We start from the raw sequence: 18,823 nt of genomic DNA, 5'->3' as shown, positions 1-18,823 counted from the left end.
CGGGATGGGCACAGGTGAGGGGAGCGCGGTGGGCACGGGAGGAGCGGGATGGGCGCAGGTGAGGAGCGGGTTGGGCGCAGGTGAGGAGCGGGATGGGCACGGGAGGAACGGGATGGGCACAGGTGAGGAGCGGGGTGAGCACGGGAGGAGCGGGATGGGATCCTCGCTGACCGGCCTCGGGATCGGTCCTGTCTTGCGGAGTAAACGCCGCTTTTGTGGAGTCACAGCTCGGGCGCTTCGCTGTTGCCGTTCTCGGAGCGGGGATTTGGGGAAAAAGGGAGCTTTCCGGCCCCGGTTACTTGGAGAGGGCTCATTGGAGAGCCCTGGGGTGCGGCTCCTCCGGCGGCGGCGGCAGCGTTCAGTGCCGCTGGGATTGGGATGGGACTGGTTATGCTGCTGTTCCTGGATAGAAGAGGGGGGAAAAGTCTCAAAGTGTAAATGCGAGCACATGAAGTTAAGGTACTTAAGCAACTTTTGGTGCATCATTGCTTAGGAGACAGAGGGTGTGATATAGCCCAGAAAAACGCACTCCTGGGTTACTCCACATTATAGTGGGAATTTGCTTAGTGCATCAGAGAAGACCAGATAAAATCAGCACTTATGCATTGGCTGCAGTTACTGATACTGTGCAGTTGATAAAGTCTGTAAAACTCCTTGTGAAGACAAGAAGCTGACAGCAAAGGAGTAAAGTTTCACAAAAATATTGCTTTGCTGTATCCCTCAGATACTTGGAAGCCAAATAAGCTGTTCAGCACATCTTTTGGGTTGGTGTCTAAGAGCTAAGTCTTAGGAAGAACTTTGGTGTGGCTGGAAAACGTATTGTGATATCTAGTTGTAGTCACTCCTAATATCGTGTCTTCATCCTTCCCTAGAAGTGTGTCAAAAGGACAGTGACAAACTAAGCAGCTACTTAAAGGGAAGAGAATATCAAATGCCCATTGACATTTTTTATTAATCATGATTACTGTCAGTCAGTATGAAATATTTTGAAAAGATTTTTTAATCTTCAATTTATGGCTCTAAAATGTAATTTTTTAAAAGCAAATATGTTTGGATAATTTTAAATCGTGGTTAGCTATTAATGTAAACAATTAAAGCACAAAGTATGCACCCTCGAATATCTCTCTCTCAGTGAATAACCTTTGGGGAGAAGGAGAAAGGGAAGATAATTGCTATGGGTCCCAAAAAGTGCAGTCTTTAACCAGACAGCACCTGGTTATCTACCTAAATAAAGGATTTAGAATACCTCTATGTGTGTGTACTTTCATCAACCTGACTGAGTCAGGTTGGTGGAAGATCAGTTAATGACTTGCATAATTAATAAAAAGCCATCAATGCAATATTAATTTCCCCTTCACCCTCCAAAAAGCTCAAATGTGTTACCATGCAAAGGAAAAGTGTCAGATTTTATTAGAGCTGGGTTGCTGAGTTACTGATAGGGAATAAAATATAAGTGAAGTGCAGCCACTGGAGGAGAGGGATTGTCTCTGCATTAACATTTTCTCCTGTTGCCTTACACCCAAATGGCTGCTGCATTACTGTCTTCAGTTAATTTTTTAATTAAAGCAGAAGATTAGCTTTGGTGTAGGGTTAAATATGTAAATGGTGTGCATTTGGCATTGTAGGCATCTCCATTTCTCTTGTCCAACTTCTAATTCCTAAGTTAGAGGTCATTTCTAGGGCTTAATATAAGAACATTCTGTGTTTTGTTGTATTTTCTTCATTGATCTCTTAAACACATAACTTTACAGATGTTGTCACCTGATCCTAGACACAGTGTAAGTTGCAGCAGCAAAACATGAAAGAAGAACACTCGTTTTCGGTGCAGGTAGTCTGTCCCAGCTGTGCACCTCATAACACTGCATGCAACTGTGCCAAATCTCATAAAGGCTGATCTGGGCTTAAGTCAATGCTCCTAAATGTGGAGTCAAGCCAACATGCTGCATATTAGCCACTTACATAAACCAGCCCTACATTCATTGCCTTCAAAGACTGCCACCTAACTCTACTTGTAACAGAGACTTCTTTGCACACAGCATCTCCTACAGCTGTATCATCTGAACAGGATTTGGCTCACACAAATGGCCTCTCTGCACTTGAGACAACAACCAATGACCTGTATGTAATTGTGGTGCTCCTAGCTTTTCCTTTTCTGCTTGAAGTACCTTTGCTCAGTGCCTGTTCCTGGCTCTTGTAATTGTGATCTGACACTGAAGTGAGCTGGGAAACCTGCAGGCTGCTCAGGTGAACCTAGACTGGGCCTGCCAAACAGTTTCAGCAGAGAATTTGATGTCTGGACTCAAGCTGATTGCTGTGGTGTGATGGTCTGACACTATTGTCCAGGCTCATCATATCGTGGCAACTCATTAGAGGTGGGAACCCAGTCAGAAATCCAAATATTTTCATTAGCATCAGTGGGCTTGGACCTTTTCCATAGGACACAACTTTGGAATCCCATGCCTAATTACCTGCTTGAAGCCTTAAAGCAGCATCAAGTATCTGCCTCATTGTAAATCACTCAATCTAAAATGAAAGTAATGTAATTATTTTGTGAGGCAGATTTACGTTCTTAATCTGAATGGTGAATGAGAACATTTTGATAAAAGATAGGTAAAAGCTGGTTTTTCTTTTCAAAATTCTCAGTTATAGGTAGAAACATTTAGCTGTTCAGCATTATCTATTTTAAAGAGGTTAAAGCTGGAGAGACTGTATAAGGGAATCAATGGAACCGGTGCATTTTGATTGCATTTTTGTTTTGCTCTTTTCATTTCTGAAAATGTCCCAAGATAGTGATATCTTTAACAGCTGTGTCAGATCAAAAAATAATTCCAAATAGCAATAATGTGCCTTCATTGTTCCTCTCCTCTTTCTTGCTGACTCATTCAGAAACCTCATCTTTTATTCTTTCTTTTTTGCAAGGTTTGAAGATGTATGAGAGACAGGCTCTGCTTATAAGCCTTGTATTTTTTCTTTACTTTGCATTTTCCCCATTCTTCACTGTTTCAGTATTATCTCTCTTTATGGCCTGGCTACATGTAGCTAAGGATATGGTCTGTGATATCTGCTGATTTCCACACAGTGAGGAGCATGACCATTAGTAAGGTACAGAACCACACAGTCTGACAGTGTGGGGTGTCTGAACTTTTAGTGTGTGATTTGGGTGATTATGCCAAGGGTTTGACAAACGAATTAGGGGACAAAGAAGATGGAGCAGCTTGGCTGTGGTTGATCAGAGAGGGACTGTCTCTATAACCAGGAGATTCTGGTCAGCAAAACATTTTACCTCTTAGGTTTGTCTCCTTGCCCTATGAAAACAGTGTTTTACAGTTATGTAACAAGAGAAAGGCAGTGATTTTTCAGTTCTGATCTACTGAATCCTGATTCATCTTTTCCTACCTGTGTCCTGCGGGATTTGGATTATTCCCTTTGCCAGTGTTCACTGAACTTGCTAACAAGTGTTTTGTTCAATGTACTGTTTCTGCTGACATCTTATTGCTCCCCTTCCTCCCAGTAACAATGCTAATTATAAACTATACATCGAGAACATTTTCTGCATCCTACTGAATAACTAAAGATGTCCCTAAAATCGTTCAACTAAAAGAAAGATATCTTGGTATTTCAATCTCTCACAGATTCTATGTTTGCCTAACTTTATTCTTGTTATTGTGTAATGATTTAATTCGTAATTGTCCTTTTGTGGTTGATCAGTCAAAGCACAGCATTACCCCAAGACAACCTGAAATGTGAAAAGTTACACTTTTTGCACTGCTATCCATTCAAACCATTTTTTTTTTGTTTATTTGCATCTAGTTAAATAAGTCAGCTTACATGATGGTTGAAGATAATAAAGAGAATGAAGACCATGCATCTGAAAGAGGAAGGACAGCCATAATTTTTTCCTTGAAGAATGAAGTTGGAGGACTTGTAAAAGCATTAAAACTCTTTCAGGTATGTATGTGATAACCATATTGCTACAGCAGCTCTGTGCTTTTAAATTGTAAGGGTAGTTTTGGAACACACTAGAATTAATTACATCCATTTAATAAGGATTCTTAACCTGGCTCCCACTTTGCACCCAAAATTACCCATGAAGGCAAATTTATGCCTCAGAAATTAGATGATGGTTGGCTAAAAATCTTACCTGCACTGACTAAACACTGAGAGAGGTTTGCCTTTTCCCCTCATGACAAGAGGACTGGCACTCGACGTTTTGGCAGGGAATAACAGGTGGTCTGAAGCCCCTGCTGATGGCAGGTGGACACTTGGGGTGTCAGCCTGTGTTGAGTGCAGTACCCTTGTCACACTGCCCAGCCAGGCTGAAGGTGACAGAGGAGCTGCAATTGCACAGCTACTGGGCAGGTATTGTGTGAAGAATATGTGCAGAGCCACTGTGCTCTGGTGTGTGGCCCTGCATGTTTTAGCCTGAGGTTTTCTCAATGTTCCTAATATAAAACACATGGTTAAATAATTTTTCAGATTGAAGAGAAGTGAAACTAATGCCCTGAAAACTACTGCTTTTAAATCCTTTGCACACTTGTGAGATAATTATATGGTGACTTGATTGGCATTTTGGTGAATTTTGCTAATCAGCTTCCTGTGGGAAAGATGAAAGAAAAAGGTCTATGAATTTAAACTGCCTGACTGTGTCTTTATATGCTTCCTGAATGTAAATAAAACTGAAAGAACAGAGGTTCACTTTCACTTTCTTCTGAATAGAAAATCAAACCTTTTCTCCCCTCCAATAAGCAAACTGCTATCAAGAGATCCAATTAACTAAAACAGCTTCACAGAGGTGGTGAATAGCTCATGGCAGTAGAATAGCAGTTTGAAAAGATATTCTCATTTTTAGTCAATTGTTTTTAGTCCGTCTCTTTGAGAACATTACTTCTTACCAAACAGGAGAAGCATGTAAATCTGGTACACATTGAGTCACGGAAGTCCAAGAGACGAAATTCTGAGTTTGAGATCTTCATGGACTGTGACAGTAACAGGGAGCAACTGAACGAGATCTTCCAGCTCCTGAAATCCCATGTCAACATTGTCTCTGTGAGCCCAACAGAGCATTTCAATGTCCAGGAAGATGGTAGGTACAAAAGGCAGTTCTGATGAAAATGCACTTCTGAATGTGTTGGTTTGAAATATTTTTATAGTTGTCCCCACCTGCATTTGTGTAGTGTGTTCAGACACCTGCCACCAGGTACCTGTGTCTTTGAGGAGAGGTCTGGACTTCTTGGATAAAATGGCTTACTTTAGCTGTAAGTAAGGGGAAATTCAACCTAAACAGTCTCCTGACCTTTTAAAGTAAACTGAGGAGCATTGAGGTAGAAAAACAGTGTATTAACTGCTCTGCCAAGAGCTTGGCAAAAAAACCCTTTAGGCTAAAAATAACCCCAAAGTGGTCGGTAGCAAAACTGTAATGATGCACCTCTCTCAGGCTGCAGGGCCTCCTGTTCCTCTTCCTCCCAGACCCCTCGAGGCAAAGCTGGATGCTTCCCAGGTACTTAACCATGGAGAAACATCCATTTCCCACGGTTAGTAAAGCAGGATAGGAGGACTCTAACCTGCTCCCACTCTGCCCAGGGACCACAGGCAAATCGCTTCTGTTCTCCTTTGCACCATTTGTGCCCTAAAGACTCCCAGCAGCTGTACATGGGGAGACCTTGTCTCCATGGGATCCTCTAGATGCTACTCCAACAACAGCAAAGGGCCAGAGAAACCCATGTTAACTGTTTCCTTCCCGGAGGCTTTGGGGCTGGCTGCGCTCTGTAGGCAGACTGTGGCAGTGACCGAGGAGGAAGTGTGAGCTGGAGGCTGCTGCCAGATAGGCAGAGGACTCCCTTGTCTTATTCGTGCCCCTTTAATTTATAGATTGAGCTGTAACCACCATAAGTAGCGTTTCCTCCCTTGGTGTTATTAATAACCTTGTGGATTCCATGCCTTCCCTAGACATGGAGAACATTCCCTGGTTTCCGAAGAAGATCTCAGATTTGGATAAGTGTGCAAACCGGGTGCTGATGTACGGGTCTGACTTAGATGCTGACCATCCTGTAAGTACTTTTCCCTCCCGACACCCAGTCCATAGTTGGAAACATCCTTTGTGGAGCTGACTTTAAAAAATAGCAGCTTTTCCTCCTCCCTCTCCTCCCCCTCAATGGTGCCTCTGGGGGTCTGAGCACTTTCTCTTGGGGATTTCATGTCTCTTTCTTAGTTCAGACAAGACTGACTGAATTCAGTTCCTGTGCCATTCTGCAGGGCTTACTTGTGCAAGAACTCCAGGACTGGGCCCCGAGTGGTCACATACAAATTCAAAAATCTTAAAAAATAAAAGCTGTTTTGAGGCAGGCTTTCTTCCTCCTCTTTCTTTCTTCCTTACTGGAGAAACCAAACTGGTATTTGGGCAGTGCAAATGGGCAATTTGTTCTGTAATTTAGAATAATCAAGCAAGTAACTAAGTTTGTGTAAATACTGATATGACTAAAATGAATCCCTGTCTACAAAATGTTTAGTTGCATGCATAAACCAGCTGATTTCTGCTTTGGAGTATTTGCTCAGTTCCCATCTGTTAAACATTTCAGACTACAGCTACGAGTTTCCTGCCCTCTCCTTTCATTCTTACACTTCATACTTTTATATTCCCCAACTGAAGAAATGTCAAGTGTCCTGTTTTAAATTGATTTATTTATTATGGCTAGGAAACTCACTGAACTGTGTTTTCTTTTCTTACCACCAGGGTTTCAAAGACAATGTCTATCGCAAGAGGCGAAAGTATTTTGCAGACCTGGCTATGAACTACAAACAGTAAGCTTGAATTCTTCCAGAATAAGCCTTCTGGGTGCTTTGAAATAATAGCAGAGTGGACTGTGAGGAGCTCACCTTCCTGGGCTCAGGTCAGGCTGAGACATGCATGTTCAGCTCAGGAATCAGAGCCAAGGAGGTGAAAGGAAGAGAGATGTAAGGCAAGATGAGAAGGTAGATCGAAGCAGCCCTGGTCAGTCTGAGGAGGTGTGGCTTGGCCAGCTGCTCTGCAAAGGAGAGGGAGGGGAGGCAAATCCCAGTATATAGCCCAGTGACCACTGAGACTAAACTTTCTGGGCAAATGTTAATACTTGAATTTTCTTTCCTGGTTAAAACTAGCATGTGTGATGTGTAGATAAAAAGTTTTCTGTGAAAAGAAATTCTAAGAGCTTGTGTCTTTGGAGATGCTTCTTGTGGGGGGGAGCGGGGGCTGGAGATCTTAAAGCAGTAAGAGTTTCATAACTCAGTGCTGTAAATTCTTTCTAAGCGTGATTTTCATGTGGCCTGATTGAATTTAGGTGTCAAGTTCCTCAACTGAAAATGACCTAGGAAAGGTCTGTATTTAGAGTTCCACTGCACTGTGTGTTTAATACAACTGGTTACCACAGTCCCAAGCTGATTACTGGTAATGTGTTGTTGACAGAGATTCTCCTGGAAAAACGTTTTCCATGCCAGTTCCTTAGTTGGCAGTGGAAATGCAGCGTACACTTCCCTTGCCATAATCCCCTTTATTCAAGGTCCTGAGGCCTCAACAGGAAAGAGAGACTAAAATTAATATGCTCAGAGAGGTACTTGTCTCCTCTGCACAGAGGTATGATTTTTACCTGATGTGTATATTTAGCTGCTGTCACACAATGTGTTGTTAATTTAGGGAATTCTCTTTTCCTAAAACAAATTTAAAGGGTAATGGAAAATAATTGCAGACTTAGAAATCCAACAGGGAAAAGGATGTGTCATCAGCTCCTGAAGCTGTGAAGAGATTACACAGGTTTTTAAACCTTACTCTTGGCATTAAACAATTAAAACTGTTTACAGAAACAAAGTTTTAAGTGAGCTCAATGCAAAGACTCCTGACAACTGGTTAAAGTGGAAAAAAAAGGCAAGTCCTTAGACTAAAAGCTTTCCAGGACATAGACCAGATCTCACTGTGTATTTGACAGCGTCTAATGCCAAGTAGCGCAGTCACACAGGAGTTAAATAGTAATAGTAGGTAAATTAAGTCACCTCTTATTAGCCATTTACTGAGGAATGTCCTTTCTTCCTCTTCTCCTTGCAGTGGTGACCCAATTCCCAAGATTGAATTCACTGAGGAGGAGATCAAGACTTGGGGGACTGTGTACCAAGAGCTTAACAATCTTTACCCAACTTATGCCTGCAGAGAGTACCTTAAAAACCTCCCTTTGCTCAGCAAACACTGTGGATACAGGGAAGACAATATCCCCCAGCTGGAAGATGTGTCCCGTTTCCTGAAAGGTAATGTGCTGAGTTTCTAAAATGTTCTAATTTTCAAAATAAACCAAGGTCCACTGCAAATCCCGCTGTTTTGTGCGCACAAGGGAACATCCTTAGTGACTTGTATTCGTTCTGGTCCTTTAGGAGGCCTTTTGGCCTCCTCTTTAATGTATTGTGTTTTCAATGCATACAGTGACATTTGACAGGCAGTGTCTGAAAAGATTTTTAGGGTTGGCTAGGGAGATACCTGGCTATATTGTTGATTCTAGGCATGGAATCCTAGGAAATCCATTGGCACAGAGGTAGGTCCATTTTAAAAAATGTTGCTCGTTCTCAAGCCTACGCCTCATTTTCCCACGTGGTTTTGAGCCAAGGTAGTGCCGTGGCTGTCACCCAGTTCCAGCAGGAAAGCTGCCAACGTTGTGCCTCCTATGCTAAACTAATGTACGGTTTCTCTGCTCATTTTCAGAGCGTACAGGCTTCACCATTCGCCCCGTTGCTGGATATTTGTCACCCAGAGACTTCTTGGCAGGATTAGCATTCCGAGTTTTTCACTGCACTCAATATGTCAGACACAGCTCGGACCCCCTCTATACACCAGAGCCGTGAGTCATTTAATCTTGTGGTAGAATTTGAGAGAAAGTTTTGGATCTTGCTTGCCCAGAGCCAAGTTACTTAAAAGCTGTTCAAGAACACCAGCATAAAACTTATTTTTAAGGTGCTGAAGACTCAGCCTTCATGCTGAATGTAATGAAGTTACAGCATGCTGAAGTACCACGTTCATAAGTGCAGGATTTTCAAAAACACAACATGTTATTGGAGATCTCTTACTAATGTCACTGTGTGCACTTAGGTTAATAGCCAGTTGCCTCACAAATGGGGAATTCAGATCTTAATTTTAGGCAACTTCATTTGAAAATCTGATTTTATGCCCTTTATATGTTGGTATGGTTGGTATGACCTGCTTGGCTGCTTTCAGATAAATGAGTGACACTTTTCTGTCCTTTGGATATTAAAGTTTAATGCAAGACATTGTATCTGTTCAGTGGTGCTGCTTTTTCACTTTGCCACAAAGACAAATCATGAGATTTCTTGTTTTGTTTCTTTTTCCAGTGATACCTGCCATGAGCTCCTAGGCCATGTCCCTCTTTTGGCTGAACCCAGTTTTGCTCAGTTCTCCCAGGAAATTGGTCTTGCATCACTTGGGGCATCAGATGAGGCCGTCCAAAAACTGGCAACGGTGAGTGTTTGAGTGCCTGGGGATTCCATCAAAAGCTTTGTGCTTTACTAGGCTGATCCCACTCCATCGAATAAATTTTGAGCTTTGTGTCAATATTACCCACACCAGCTGCTAGATCTGTGTGTTTCACTGGTCCCTGGATTTTAAAGCTTGTAAAAAATCTTCCATGCTAGGAAAAAAACCCCACTTTAAATTTGATATGACTGGTATTTTTCTTCACTCTAGTGTCAAGTAATGGTTCAACTTCTGGTGGTAGACTACTTCTTGCAGACTGAAATTTTATGGTCTATTTCTTTCAGACAAAGTTGTCTTACTTCTGGGAACATGATTCAGTGATTTGAAAGTGTTCTATTTCTTTAATGTGTAGAATGAATTGAAATTACATGGTATTGAATGTGCTGAGTGCTAGCATTAGATATTTTTCAGTCAAGAAATTAAAATAATATAAACTAAATTAATTTTCTGGATATCAGTCTCTGGATGTCTTGGGAAAAGTATTTTAAGATTAAAAGTAAATTTAGATGAAAAATAATTGGTGCCAGTTATGCAAGAATTAGGTTGCTGATTTTTAAAATTTCTTTTCCCACCTCATGTAGCTAGTGGTAAAACTTGTATTACCTTCAGTGGGAGCAGAACTGAGCCATCTATGAAAATAGTGTTCCTTCCTGTATAGCTGCAGAAATCCTGAAATCCAATGAACTGAACGCCTTTAATTTTACAGGACACTAAGCAAACGAGAAACAAACTGTACTGGGCTGTTCTGACTCACAGATCCTTTCCATCCAGTGTTTCTTTTAAGCTGAGGCTGTGATTTCACGTCAGTATTTTTCAAAACATATTTACACCTCAGTGCTGTCACTGACATTAGCATCTTCCAGCCCAGCTGGGTGATCTGTAACATCCACCTTTCTTATGAGAAACATGCAATCCTGTGGTTCTTCACCCTTCCATTCTGGCTTTCCTCCTCTTTAAATATCTGAGGATAACTGGGTGATAACTATCTGATATTTGCCACTATTTGATGCCACCTACAGATAAAAATGCTCGCATCTAGTTCACCACAGCATCTTTGATGAAGGCTGAATTGTTTGACTTCTTTCTCTGTTTCAGTGCTACTTCTTCACGGTAGAGTTTGGCTTGTGCAAGCAAGAGGGACAGCTACGAGTTTATGGGGCTGGCTTGCTCTCTTCAATTAGTGAGCTCAAGGTAAGAATGGCTACTGCTTGTTTGCCTCTTCTCTTTGTACCTCATTATTATTGCCACTGTTTTGCCCTGCTTTTCATGAAGTATAATTTCTTGATGTTAGAGTCTGAGTAACTATTTCCAGATTAAAGTTTTGTTAGTTTAACCAGATTCTGAAAATACTGCTTCTGTTTATACATGAGCCTCGTGTCTGTGGAATCCCTTTTCTCACCCGGACTGGCAGAATATGACCGTTCAGAATAATTCAGTTTGTTAGGCTTTAATCACTGTTCATCTGCAGATAAAAATTTTAAGATGCAGTGCACTACAATCATGTCACATAATCCTTTTTATTCACTTTGTTGCATCATCTTTCTCCTGAATTCTTTGGATGGTGATGTTCCTCTGACCCATGATAACACGTCACCAGCACTCACTCTCTGACAGCGCCAAAGTCAAGCCTTTTGATCCAAAGGTCACCTGCAAGCAAGAATGTCTCATCACAACTTTCCAGGAGGTTTACTTTGTTTCTGAAAGTTTTGAAGAAGCTAAGGAAAAGATGAGGTACAGATTTCCCTCCACACCTTTTTATGAAAGCAGATTTGATTTTAAACATCTCTCTGTAGCAGCACCAAACCCTTTTATTCTTATTAGTTTTGTAACTACTTTTCTCAGCATTGGGATTTTGGTTAGTATTTTCTTGGTCTTCCATGTACTGGGTGGGAGATATATAACAATTAGAACTATGTTTAAGTAGTTTAGAAAAGTGGTTATTGATACTGGCTGCATACCGAGAATGCATGTGTGGTTTATGTCTTGTTTACAACACCCTCTTTTGGTTATAACACACTCTTTTTTCTTTTTTTTTTTACCTCAATAGAGAGTTTGCAAAAACCATCAAGCGCCCCTTTGGGGTGAAGTACAATCCCTACACTCAGAGTGTGCAGATCCTGAAAGACACGAAAAGCATCGCCAGCGTGGTGAACGAGCTGCGCCACGAGCTGGACATTGTCAGCGATGCCCTCAGCAAGATGGGCAAGCAGCTGGAAGTTTAACACCCTGTCAGCACCGTGGTGCAATCCAATTCTTCCCATTCCCCCACTGATTTCTTTCTAGGCATATAATGTGTTGTATGCAGTACTCACTCCTTTACACATGGAAGAGTGAATGGCCCATAAGAATAACAATTTTATCTTGTTGCTCTCTGTAAATTTCGTCACATAAATGCATTCCTCCATCCCCCTTAGATAAAAAATGTCCAGAGTTGCCTTTTAGAGGCTTGTAGGGGAACAGAGAAATTGCCTGACTGAAGAAAAAGTGTGATCTGTGGATCAGGGCTGGGATCAGGTGCTGCAGGAGGTGGCTTACAAGGCAAAAGTGGAATAAATCCCCCTGGGGAAAATTCCATTTCTGACTCCAGCAGTCGGTGCTACTGACTGTATAGCATTGAAGACTTGACAGGGTGGAAGCTGTGGTAATTCAGTGTTTCTAAGTCTGTGCTACTAAGTTTGAAACTTGAATGATTGTAATGCAGGCATCAGGACACAAATAGCTGGAGGTTCAACATGATAAAAGGGACGGGTCAAATCTTGCTTTCAAAGGGATTATTCTTGCCACAAAGAGTTGCAAGTGTGCTGTTTGGCATGCGTCTAGTATAAGGCAGAGATACAGCTCTTGCATGAAATCCTAATTATGTTTATTTTAAGAGATTTGCTATTGGCTAAGTCAGGATTTTTGTTGCTGTCCTGGGTATTGCACCTGAGGGAAGACCTTTCCTTACAGAGATAATATTTGCCTTTTTCCTGACTGAATTAATTTAGCAAAAAATAAAGCAAGCCATCAAGCACTGATTTAGCACAAAGCCTAAAACCATTTCCAAATTGCAACTTAATATTCAAATAGCTTAACTGGCTCTAAAATAACATCAAAGTTTAAAATAACACCCAAAGTTCATAGATCAGTGTGCTTTATGTAAAAATAAATATCCTGTTGATTGCTCAGTCGCTTTTTTGACCTACACAAGCTGCACAAAGATATGTTTAGTTTCTTCTTTACCTGGCCTGAACACCTTCATCCCGTATCAATCTAACTATAACTGAAAGGCCCAAGCATTTCATAGGAATTCTGTGGCTATGAAGGCAACAAACTACCTTGTAGTGTAAAGTATACCTAATTCCAGAGCACTTTAAAAGTGGTGGGAAGTAGTGCCCTGCTGAATTGTCTGCATTGCACAGTAGCAAACTTGCAGAGCTTCTGCTGCCCCTGTCCTGGCACGGACATGTGTGCAGGATGTGAGACATTTGAGTGGGGAATCTGATGTGCAGGGTATATTTAATAGCACCCTAAGCACTGGTTTTTTCAGAGGTAGATCTTATCAGGAAATCCAGAAAGCGTGCTGGAAGAATGGTCTGAAATCTTAAATACACTGGAGATGCTAGTCCAGGATTTTGAGAACTTGAAAGGACTTTCATCAACCTCTGTGCTTGAAAATTAGCTTGAGTTTCATATGCTTTCTAGTAGGACACCTCTGCTCCATAAGCAATTGCCAGGCCAACCTTTCCAAGAATATTCACTGTTTAAATCAAGACTAGATTGTTGCTTCTGTGGCTATTAACCTGCTACAACTTTGTTTTAAAGAGCATTTAAGATGTAGAATTATGGTCTACAACATTTATGGCTTAGATTACACTTAATTTAAAAACAGATTTTAGGAACATTGTCTTTCTAAAGAAGAAACCTTCTTCTAAGTGAGTAGTAAGGGAGGATCTGTTTTGTCTGCTTCTGTGATAATAGTTAATATTCAGCTACAGTTTTAACAACGTTGGATTTATGATGTTGAAATATAAACAGGTCTGTGTTACTTCAAGCCTTGTCTGAACTCTGTCTACATTTCAAGTAGGAGTTCTTAAACTTGTTAAATTAGCACCTACTTTCAAATGCTTTGTAAAAACAGCAGTTGTATGTTTATTTGCACTTGTGTAACAAAAGTAAACTGCTAGAAGTACTGCCAAGAAGACGCACTTCCACGGCACTAACAACGTGTATGTTTGGCTTCACCCATCCGAACCTTCTGTAAAACGGTGATAGTTTAGGTACTTAAAACCGTTGTGGAGGCTTAAATGTCAGTGAAATAAATGAGTTGCTGGAAATTATCAAAATCACCAAAGCCCTTTACTTCGGCACCGTAGCAATAAACACGAGAGGAAAGCTGATGTCTTTACAAAGAGTGTGATGGGTGAAGGTATGGTGTTAGCGTCTTTGAAATGGGGTTTAATGTCTCTACTGACTCTGGGCAGCAGGTTTGTGGCAGAGCCCGCACAGCTTGGCTCCTGAGACACACAGGGGTCTGCACAAGCCTGAACTTCTGCGCTTTGGGGTAAAACAGTAGGTTCCAGGGGGATATATGGGGTAGGCTGTGCCTTCCCTGTACCCCAGCCGGTGGGGCAAGGAAGAGGGCAGCACGCGGACAGAAGGAGGCTGTGCCCTCTGAAACCTCGGGAGAGAAAACCCCACGGCGTGTGCCCAGTGGACTCTCTCCCCTTATTCGAATGAAGCTGCAGGGCTCCTCTGTCTCCTTTTTGGATGTAAACCTCTGAGGCTTGTAGATTTTCCGGACAAACACGAAGCGCTCGCTCGCGACTCGCGTCTCCCGCTGCGGTTCAGGCACTGCCCGCCCCTGAGCCCGCCCCGTGCCCGCCTCTTCCTGCCCGGCCCGCGGGCGGCGGGAAGCGCCGGGAGCCGCCGGCCCCATCCCATGGAGCCCCGGCTGTTCGCCTGGGTGAGTGCGCGCTCGGCACGGCCCGGAGGGAGCGGGGGCCCGCGATGGCCTCTGCCCGGGAGGCGGGAGGGTGGCGGGGCCGCTGCTCGCCCTCCCGGGATGCCGCGGCGCTCGGCCGCCGGCCCGGGGGGAGCGGGGCCGCGGCGTGCCCGCCCCGCAGGGAAACAACGCCGCGGTTGCACCGGGTGGGCACAGGAGGTCTGAGAGCCGTGGAAGGGGCATCCCTGACGCTGGTCTGCTGCATTTGCTCTGCGGGGACCGTGGTTGGTGCCGGGGCCGTGGTTGGTGCCGGCGCGCCCGCCTGGAGGCTGGAGTGGAGCTGGCATTGGGATCCCCGCGCGTGGCTCTCAGCCCCTCGGGTCTTTCTGCACCTCATCGCGGCTTGCCTGCTTTCGAAGGCTTGAAAATTCATGGCGAGTTACAGGCTAAAATGGGAGCTTGTGACACACTTTCTAAAAAGAATTGCGTCTGTTTAGTAACACGCTCTAAACTGTGTATCGCCGGTAGTGGCTGTGAGACAGCAGCTCGATCTGCCTGTGCAGCTCCACTCCTGACGTCTCACCCACCTGTTGGCTTTGGGCTGGGCCGAGCAGCCTGGTGATTTTGCCTGAAGTGTGCGTGTTTCCGTAGGTACAAAATGTTTGTTGCTGAATGCGGCCCTTTAACATTCACCAGGTGCTGCATCTTTCGGGAGTGGTGGAGGGTAAATTGAGAGCAGATGGGCAGGGAGAGCACAGGTGAGGTGGGGAGAGTATTCGCTGAGGATGACCAGCTGTGAGCATTGCGGATGTGGAGTGTTGCTGTTACTGCACTGTGTGGGATGGGGAAGGTTATGGTATTCCCTTTTTGTGAATGAAGGTTGAACTGCTGGACGTGCAGCTTAAATTGACTAAGAAATTCCCTGACTTGTTACCATGTTGACAATTGCTGATTTCCATGGTGGGTTTAGTAGCTATAATTTTGTACCTATAAATTTGTACTACTTACAATTGGTATATTTTCATTTGGACCTCTTTTTTTCTAAAAGACGTAGTTAACGAGGTGTAAGTGTTTCTGATTTACTTGTTTAGGTTCCAGAACAAGGACACGTGTCTTTCTGCTCTCATTTTGGAGGTAGCCTGCCAGAAAGCAGTGGCATGAATAAGACCTTAGTGATGAGTGGGAATCATTAGCATTAAAATTAAACATGTGGTAATCATCCTGATAGAAAGATTTTCCTCCTTATCGACTGTGAGTCTGCAGTTAAAGCCCTAACAGGTTTTATTCCAGTATGCTTTTTGAAACACTGGGGCTGCACAGGTGCCCTTAATGACAGCAAAGTTAGGACAGACACTCCAGGTCTGTAATCCTGGGAATCCTACGTGATGTATCAGGGGATTTTTAGGAGCAGGTTAACCTGTGGCATACCCCAAATATGCTTGTTTGTCCTTGGGAGCATATGTGTGCCTCTTTTGTTAACTTTCAAAAACTGTGTTACTTTTCTGTGTGCATTTGAAGGGTGCAAACAGCTATGGACAACTTGGTCTTGGTCATAAAGAGGATGTGCTGGTTCCTCAGGCACTGAAAGATGTTTCCTGCAAATGTCAAGACATTGCAAGCATTGCTGGAGGAGGGGGACATTCTGCAGTTATCACTGGTAAAAACACTGCTCTTGCTCGTGGGTGTTTGGCTTTTAATCACTTTTTGTTTGTTGTTTCCCTGTTAGTTCAGTGCTGCCACCTCTCTGTGGCTGCTGTTTCTGAGCAAGTACAATCCTTAGTAGCAAAACAGCTTCCTCCCCTCCCAGTTAACTCAATATTTGCGGAAATGGGGGAAATTCCTGTTTCTCATATATTGTGTGGTTACTTCGTGGCTGTGTGAGGACTGTTTCTTCAGCTGTTTCTTTCATACCAAGAAGCCATATTTTCTGTATTAAGGATGGGGGGTGGGAAGAAGGCATCAGAGGTTATTCAGTCTTAAGAAGTGTTAAGGTAAGGAGCAGGAGATAACATCTGGCCTTTGAAAGGTTCTGCTGTATGCCACAGCTAATTATGGAAAGAAGGAACACGGACAGATGAGAACATGATAAAACAGTTTATCAAGCATCTTCATGTGAGAGGTGCCTGTCTTACCATATGGATTGTCCCCCTTGACAGACCCAGCTCTCCACAGCTGTAGTTATTCAGAGATGGTTCTGATGTATCAGAACAACCATTTCCTCTTACTTTTTACTTGATTGCAGTGCCTAAAGTGACACATAATGACTGTCCTTGTTTGTCACGGGATCTCACAGACGTAGGTTTCTCTTTTTAGCCTGTGAAGTGGAACACAATTTGTTGTGTTTTTTTTTTCTTCCAGGTGCAGGACAACTCTTTGTATGTGGCCACAACAAAGATGGGCAGCTGGGGTTGAATCACACCGAGGACGTGCTGCGTTTTACTTTGTGCACTGCCCTGTCTGGCTTTTGTGTAAAACAAGTTGCATGTGGCTGGGATTTTACAATCATATTAGTAGGTAAATCTGTCTAAGAGCTGAAGAAATATCTTGGTGTAGAGAACATGCTGAAAGTTCCACAATGCAATTGCTTGTGTGATGTGAGGGACCTGGACAAGTTTGAGAAGAGGCCCATGGGAACCTCAGGAAATCAACAAAGCCAAGTGTGAGGTGCTGCACCTGAGTGAGGACAACCCCCAGTATCAACAAGGGCTGGGGATGAGCAGGTGGAAAGCAGCCCTGCTGAGAAGGACTTGGGGGTGAATGAGAGGCTGGACATGATCCAGCCATGTGCACTGGCAGCCCAGAAAGCCAAATGTGTCCTGGGCTGCATGCAGAGCACTGTGGGCAGCAGGGGAGGGAGGGGATTCTGTCCCTCTGCTCCACTCTGGTGAGACCCCACCTGCAGTGCTGCATCCAGCTCTGGGGTCCCCAGCACAGGAGGGGCATGGACCTGCTGGAGTGAGTCCAGAGGAGGCCACCAAGGTGGTCAGAGGGCTGGAGCAGCTCTTCTACAAGTAAAGGCTGAGAGAGTTGGGGCTGTTGAACTTGGAGAAGTCCTTACCCTGGACAAATTATCTTAACCCTGTATGGAATTTGGTTTAGCAATGAATCCAGGATTTAGCCATTCTCTGAAACGTGATGTACTTTAAAGATGACTTTCACTTAATAGTAAATGCTACTGATGATCACATTCAAAAATTCTGTAAGACTAATGGGCTCAGAACTTGTTTGCAGCTCATTATCAAGTACCCAGTCAAGACATCCATAATTAATCTTAGTAGTACCTTACTTGAGTAGTCTCATCCACATGAGAAATCCCTCTGACATCAGTGGAGCAGGGTGAATAGTAAGGTACTACCTACTTTGATTAAGAATGGCATAACTGAGTCGATGGTTTTCTGCATTTTGCACATCAGACTTAGATTTAGCACAGGAACTACCACCCCTGTAATTGTACTGCCTCGTATTGTATGGTGCATTGTGGTCACAAAAAAGCACAGCACCATCATAAAATAAAGGCTGCACCTGCCCTGGGACATCTGTGATAGGGGTGACCTTATTGCAACCTTTCAGAACCTTAAAGGAGCCACAGGAAAGATGCAGAGGAATTTTTTACAAGGGCATGTAGTGATAGAACAAAGGATGAAGACTTTAAACTGAAAAAGGGCAGGTTTAGATTAGTTATTAGGACAGATCTCTTTACTGGGACGGTGGTGAGACACTGGAACAGGTTGCCTGAGAAGCTGTGGGTGCCCCATCCCTGGAAGTGTTCAAGGCCAGGTTGGATGGGGCTCTGGTGGAAGGTGCCCTTGCCCATGGCAGGGGTTTGGAACTGGATGATCTTCAGGTCCCTCCCAACCCAAAACATTTTGATTCTATGTGCTGGCACTCACAGGTTTTAAGCTACTTGCCTTGCAAGCTAAATCACTCTGTGTTCCTTGTGTCCCAGTGAACTTGAGACCTTTTCTGGATGTGGTGTGTAAGACCAGAAGCCTTTGGGCTCAGGGGCTTTGTAATGGGACATGTTAGGTCATTTCTTGAGCTACTTGGCTGTGTTATTTTGCTTGTTATAATGTTACAGTGCTGTTGCTCGCGGGTTTTCTGAATCTGCTCTAACACTTCATTTTTTTGCAGGATCTGGCCTACTGCTGTCCTGTGGGTCAAACTCTTTTGGACAGCTGGGACTTCCTCAAATTTCAGGTCCGTGCTTGACTCCACAAAAGATTGAGGTAAAATTTTAAAAGGTGTTGTGCTTTATATTGCTTCCAGCAGCTTATAGAGGTCATCTGACCTCAGTGGGCTTTAAGCCAGACTCTTCAACTAATTTTTATAGTGCCTGTTAAACTTACTTGGTAAGGGCCCAAAGGTGGTCATCAACCTAGAATTGAAAAGCTAAGGCT

At 43.4% G+C, this 18,823-nt stretch overlaps 2 protein-coding genes across 8 annotated transcripts in view; both read left to right on the top strand.

Moving 5' to 3' along the window:
* The window catches only part of TPH1 (tryptophan hydroxylase 1), a 14,085-nt gene extending 204 nt beyond the window's left edge, over positions 1-13,881 (top strand). Inside the window, exons 2-11 of the mRNA XM_042038695.1 lie at positions 3,811-3,948; positions 4,900-5,083; positions 5,947-6,047; positions 6,731-6,798; positions 8,072-8,268; positions 8,717-8,852; positions 9,361-9,487; positions 10,598-10,693; positions 11,100-11,233; positions 11,550-13,881. Of these exons, the coding sequence (XP_041894629.1) occupies positions 3,811-3,948; positions 4,900-5,083; positions 5,947-6,047; positions 6,731-6,798; positions 8,072-8,268; positions 8,717-8,852; positions 9,361-9,487; positions 10,598-10,693; positions 11,100-11,233; positions 11,550-11,724 (1,356 nt within the window). The 3' untranslated portion in view covers positions 11,725-13,881. The remainder of the gene's footprint in view (positions 1-3,810; positions 3,949-4,899; positions 5,084-5,946; positions 6,048-6,730; positions 6,799-8,071; positions 8,269-8,716; positions 8,853-9,360; positions 9,488-10,597; positions 10,694-11,099; positions 11,234-11,549) is intronic.
* A 488-nt stretch (positions 13,882-14,369) lies between these two features.
* SERGEF (secretion regulating guanine nucleotide exchange factor) overlaps positions 14,370-18,823 on the top strand; it is a 142,090-nt gene continuing 137,636 nt past the window's right edge. For all 7 annotated transcript variants that reach the window (XR_006017820.1, XR_006017821.1, XR_006017819.1 and 4 more), the window contains exons 1-4: positions 14,370-14,447; positions 15,945-16,083; positions 16,785-16,940; positions 18,558-18,652. Coding sequence is in view for 3 of the 7 variants with exons in the window: in XM_042038759.1 (XP_041894693.1) it covers positions 14,424-14,447; positions 15,945-16,083; positions 16,785-16,940; positions 18,558-18,652 (414 nt within the window). In the remaining 4 variants the exon portion in view is untranslated. The remainder of the gene's footprint in view (positions 14,448-15,944; positions 16,084-16,784; positions 16,941-18,557; positions 18,653-18,823) is intronic.

This window comes from Corvus kubaryi, unplaced genomic scaffold (assembly GCF_017639235.1).
Source record: "Corvus kubaryi isolate FWS band 111438036 unplaced genomic scaffold, C.kubaryi_AGA036_p1.0 37392, whole genome shotgun sequence".
NCBI lineage: Eukaryota > Metazoa > Chordata > Aves > Passeriformes > Corvidae > Corvus > Corvus kubaryi.
This window is presented reverse-complemented; position numbering and strand designations above follow the sequence as displayed.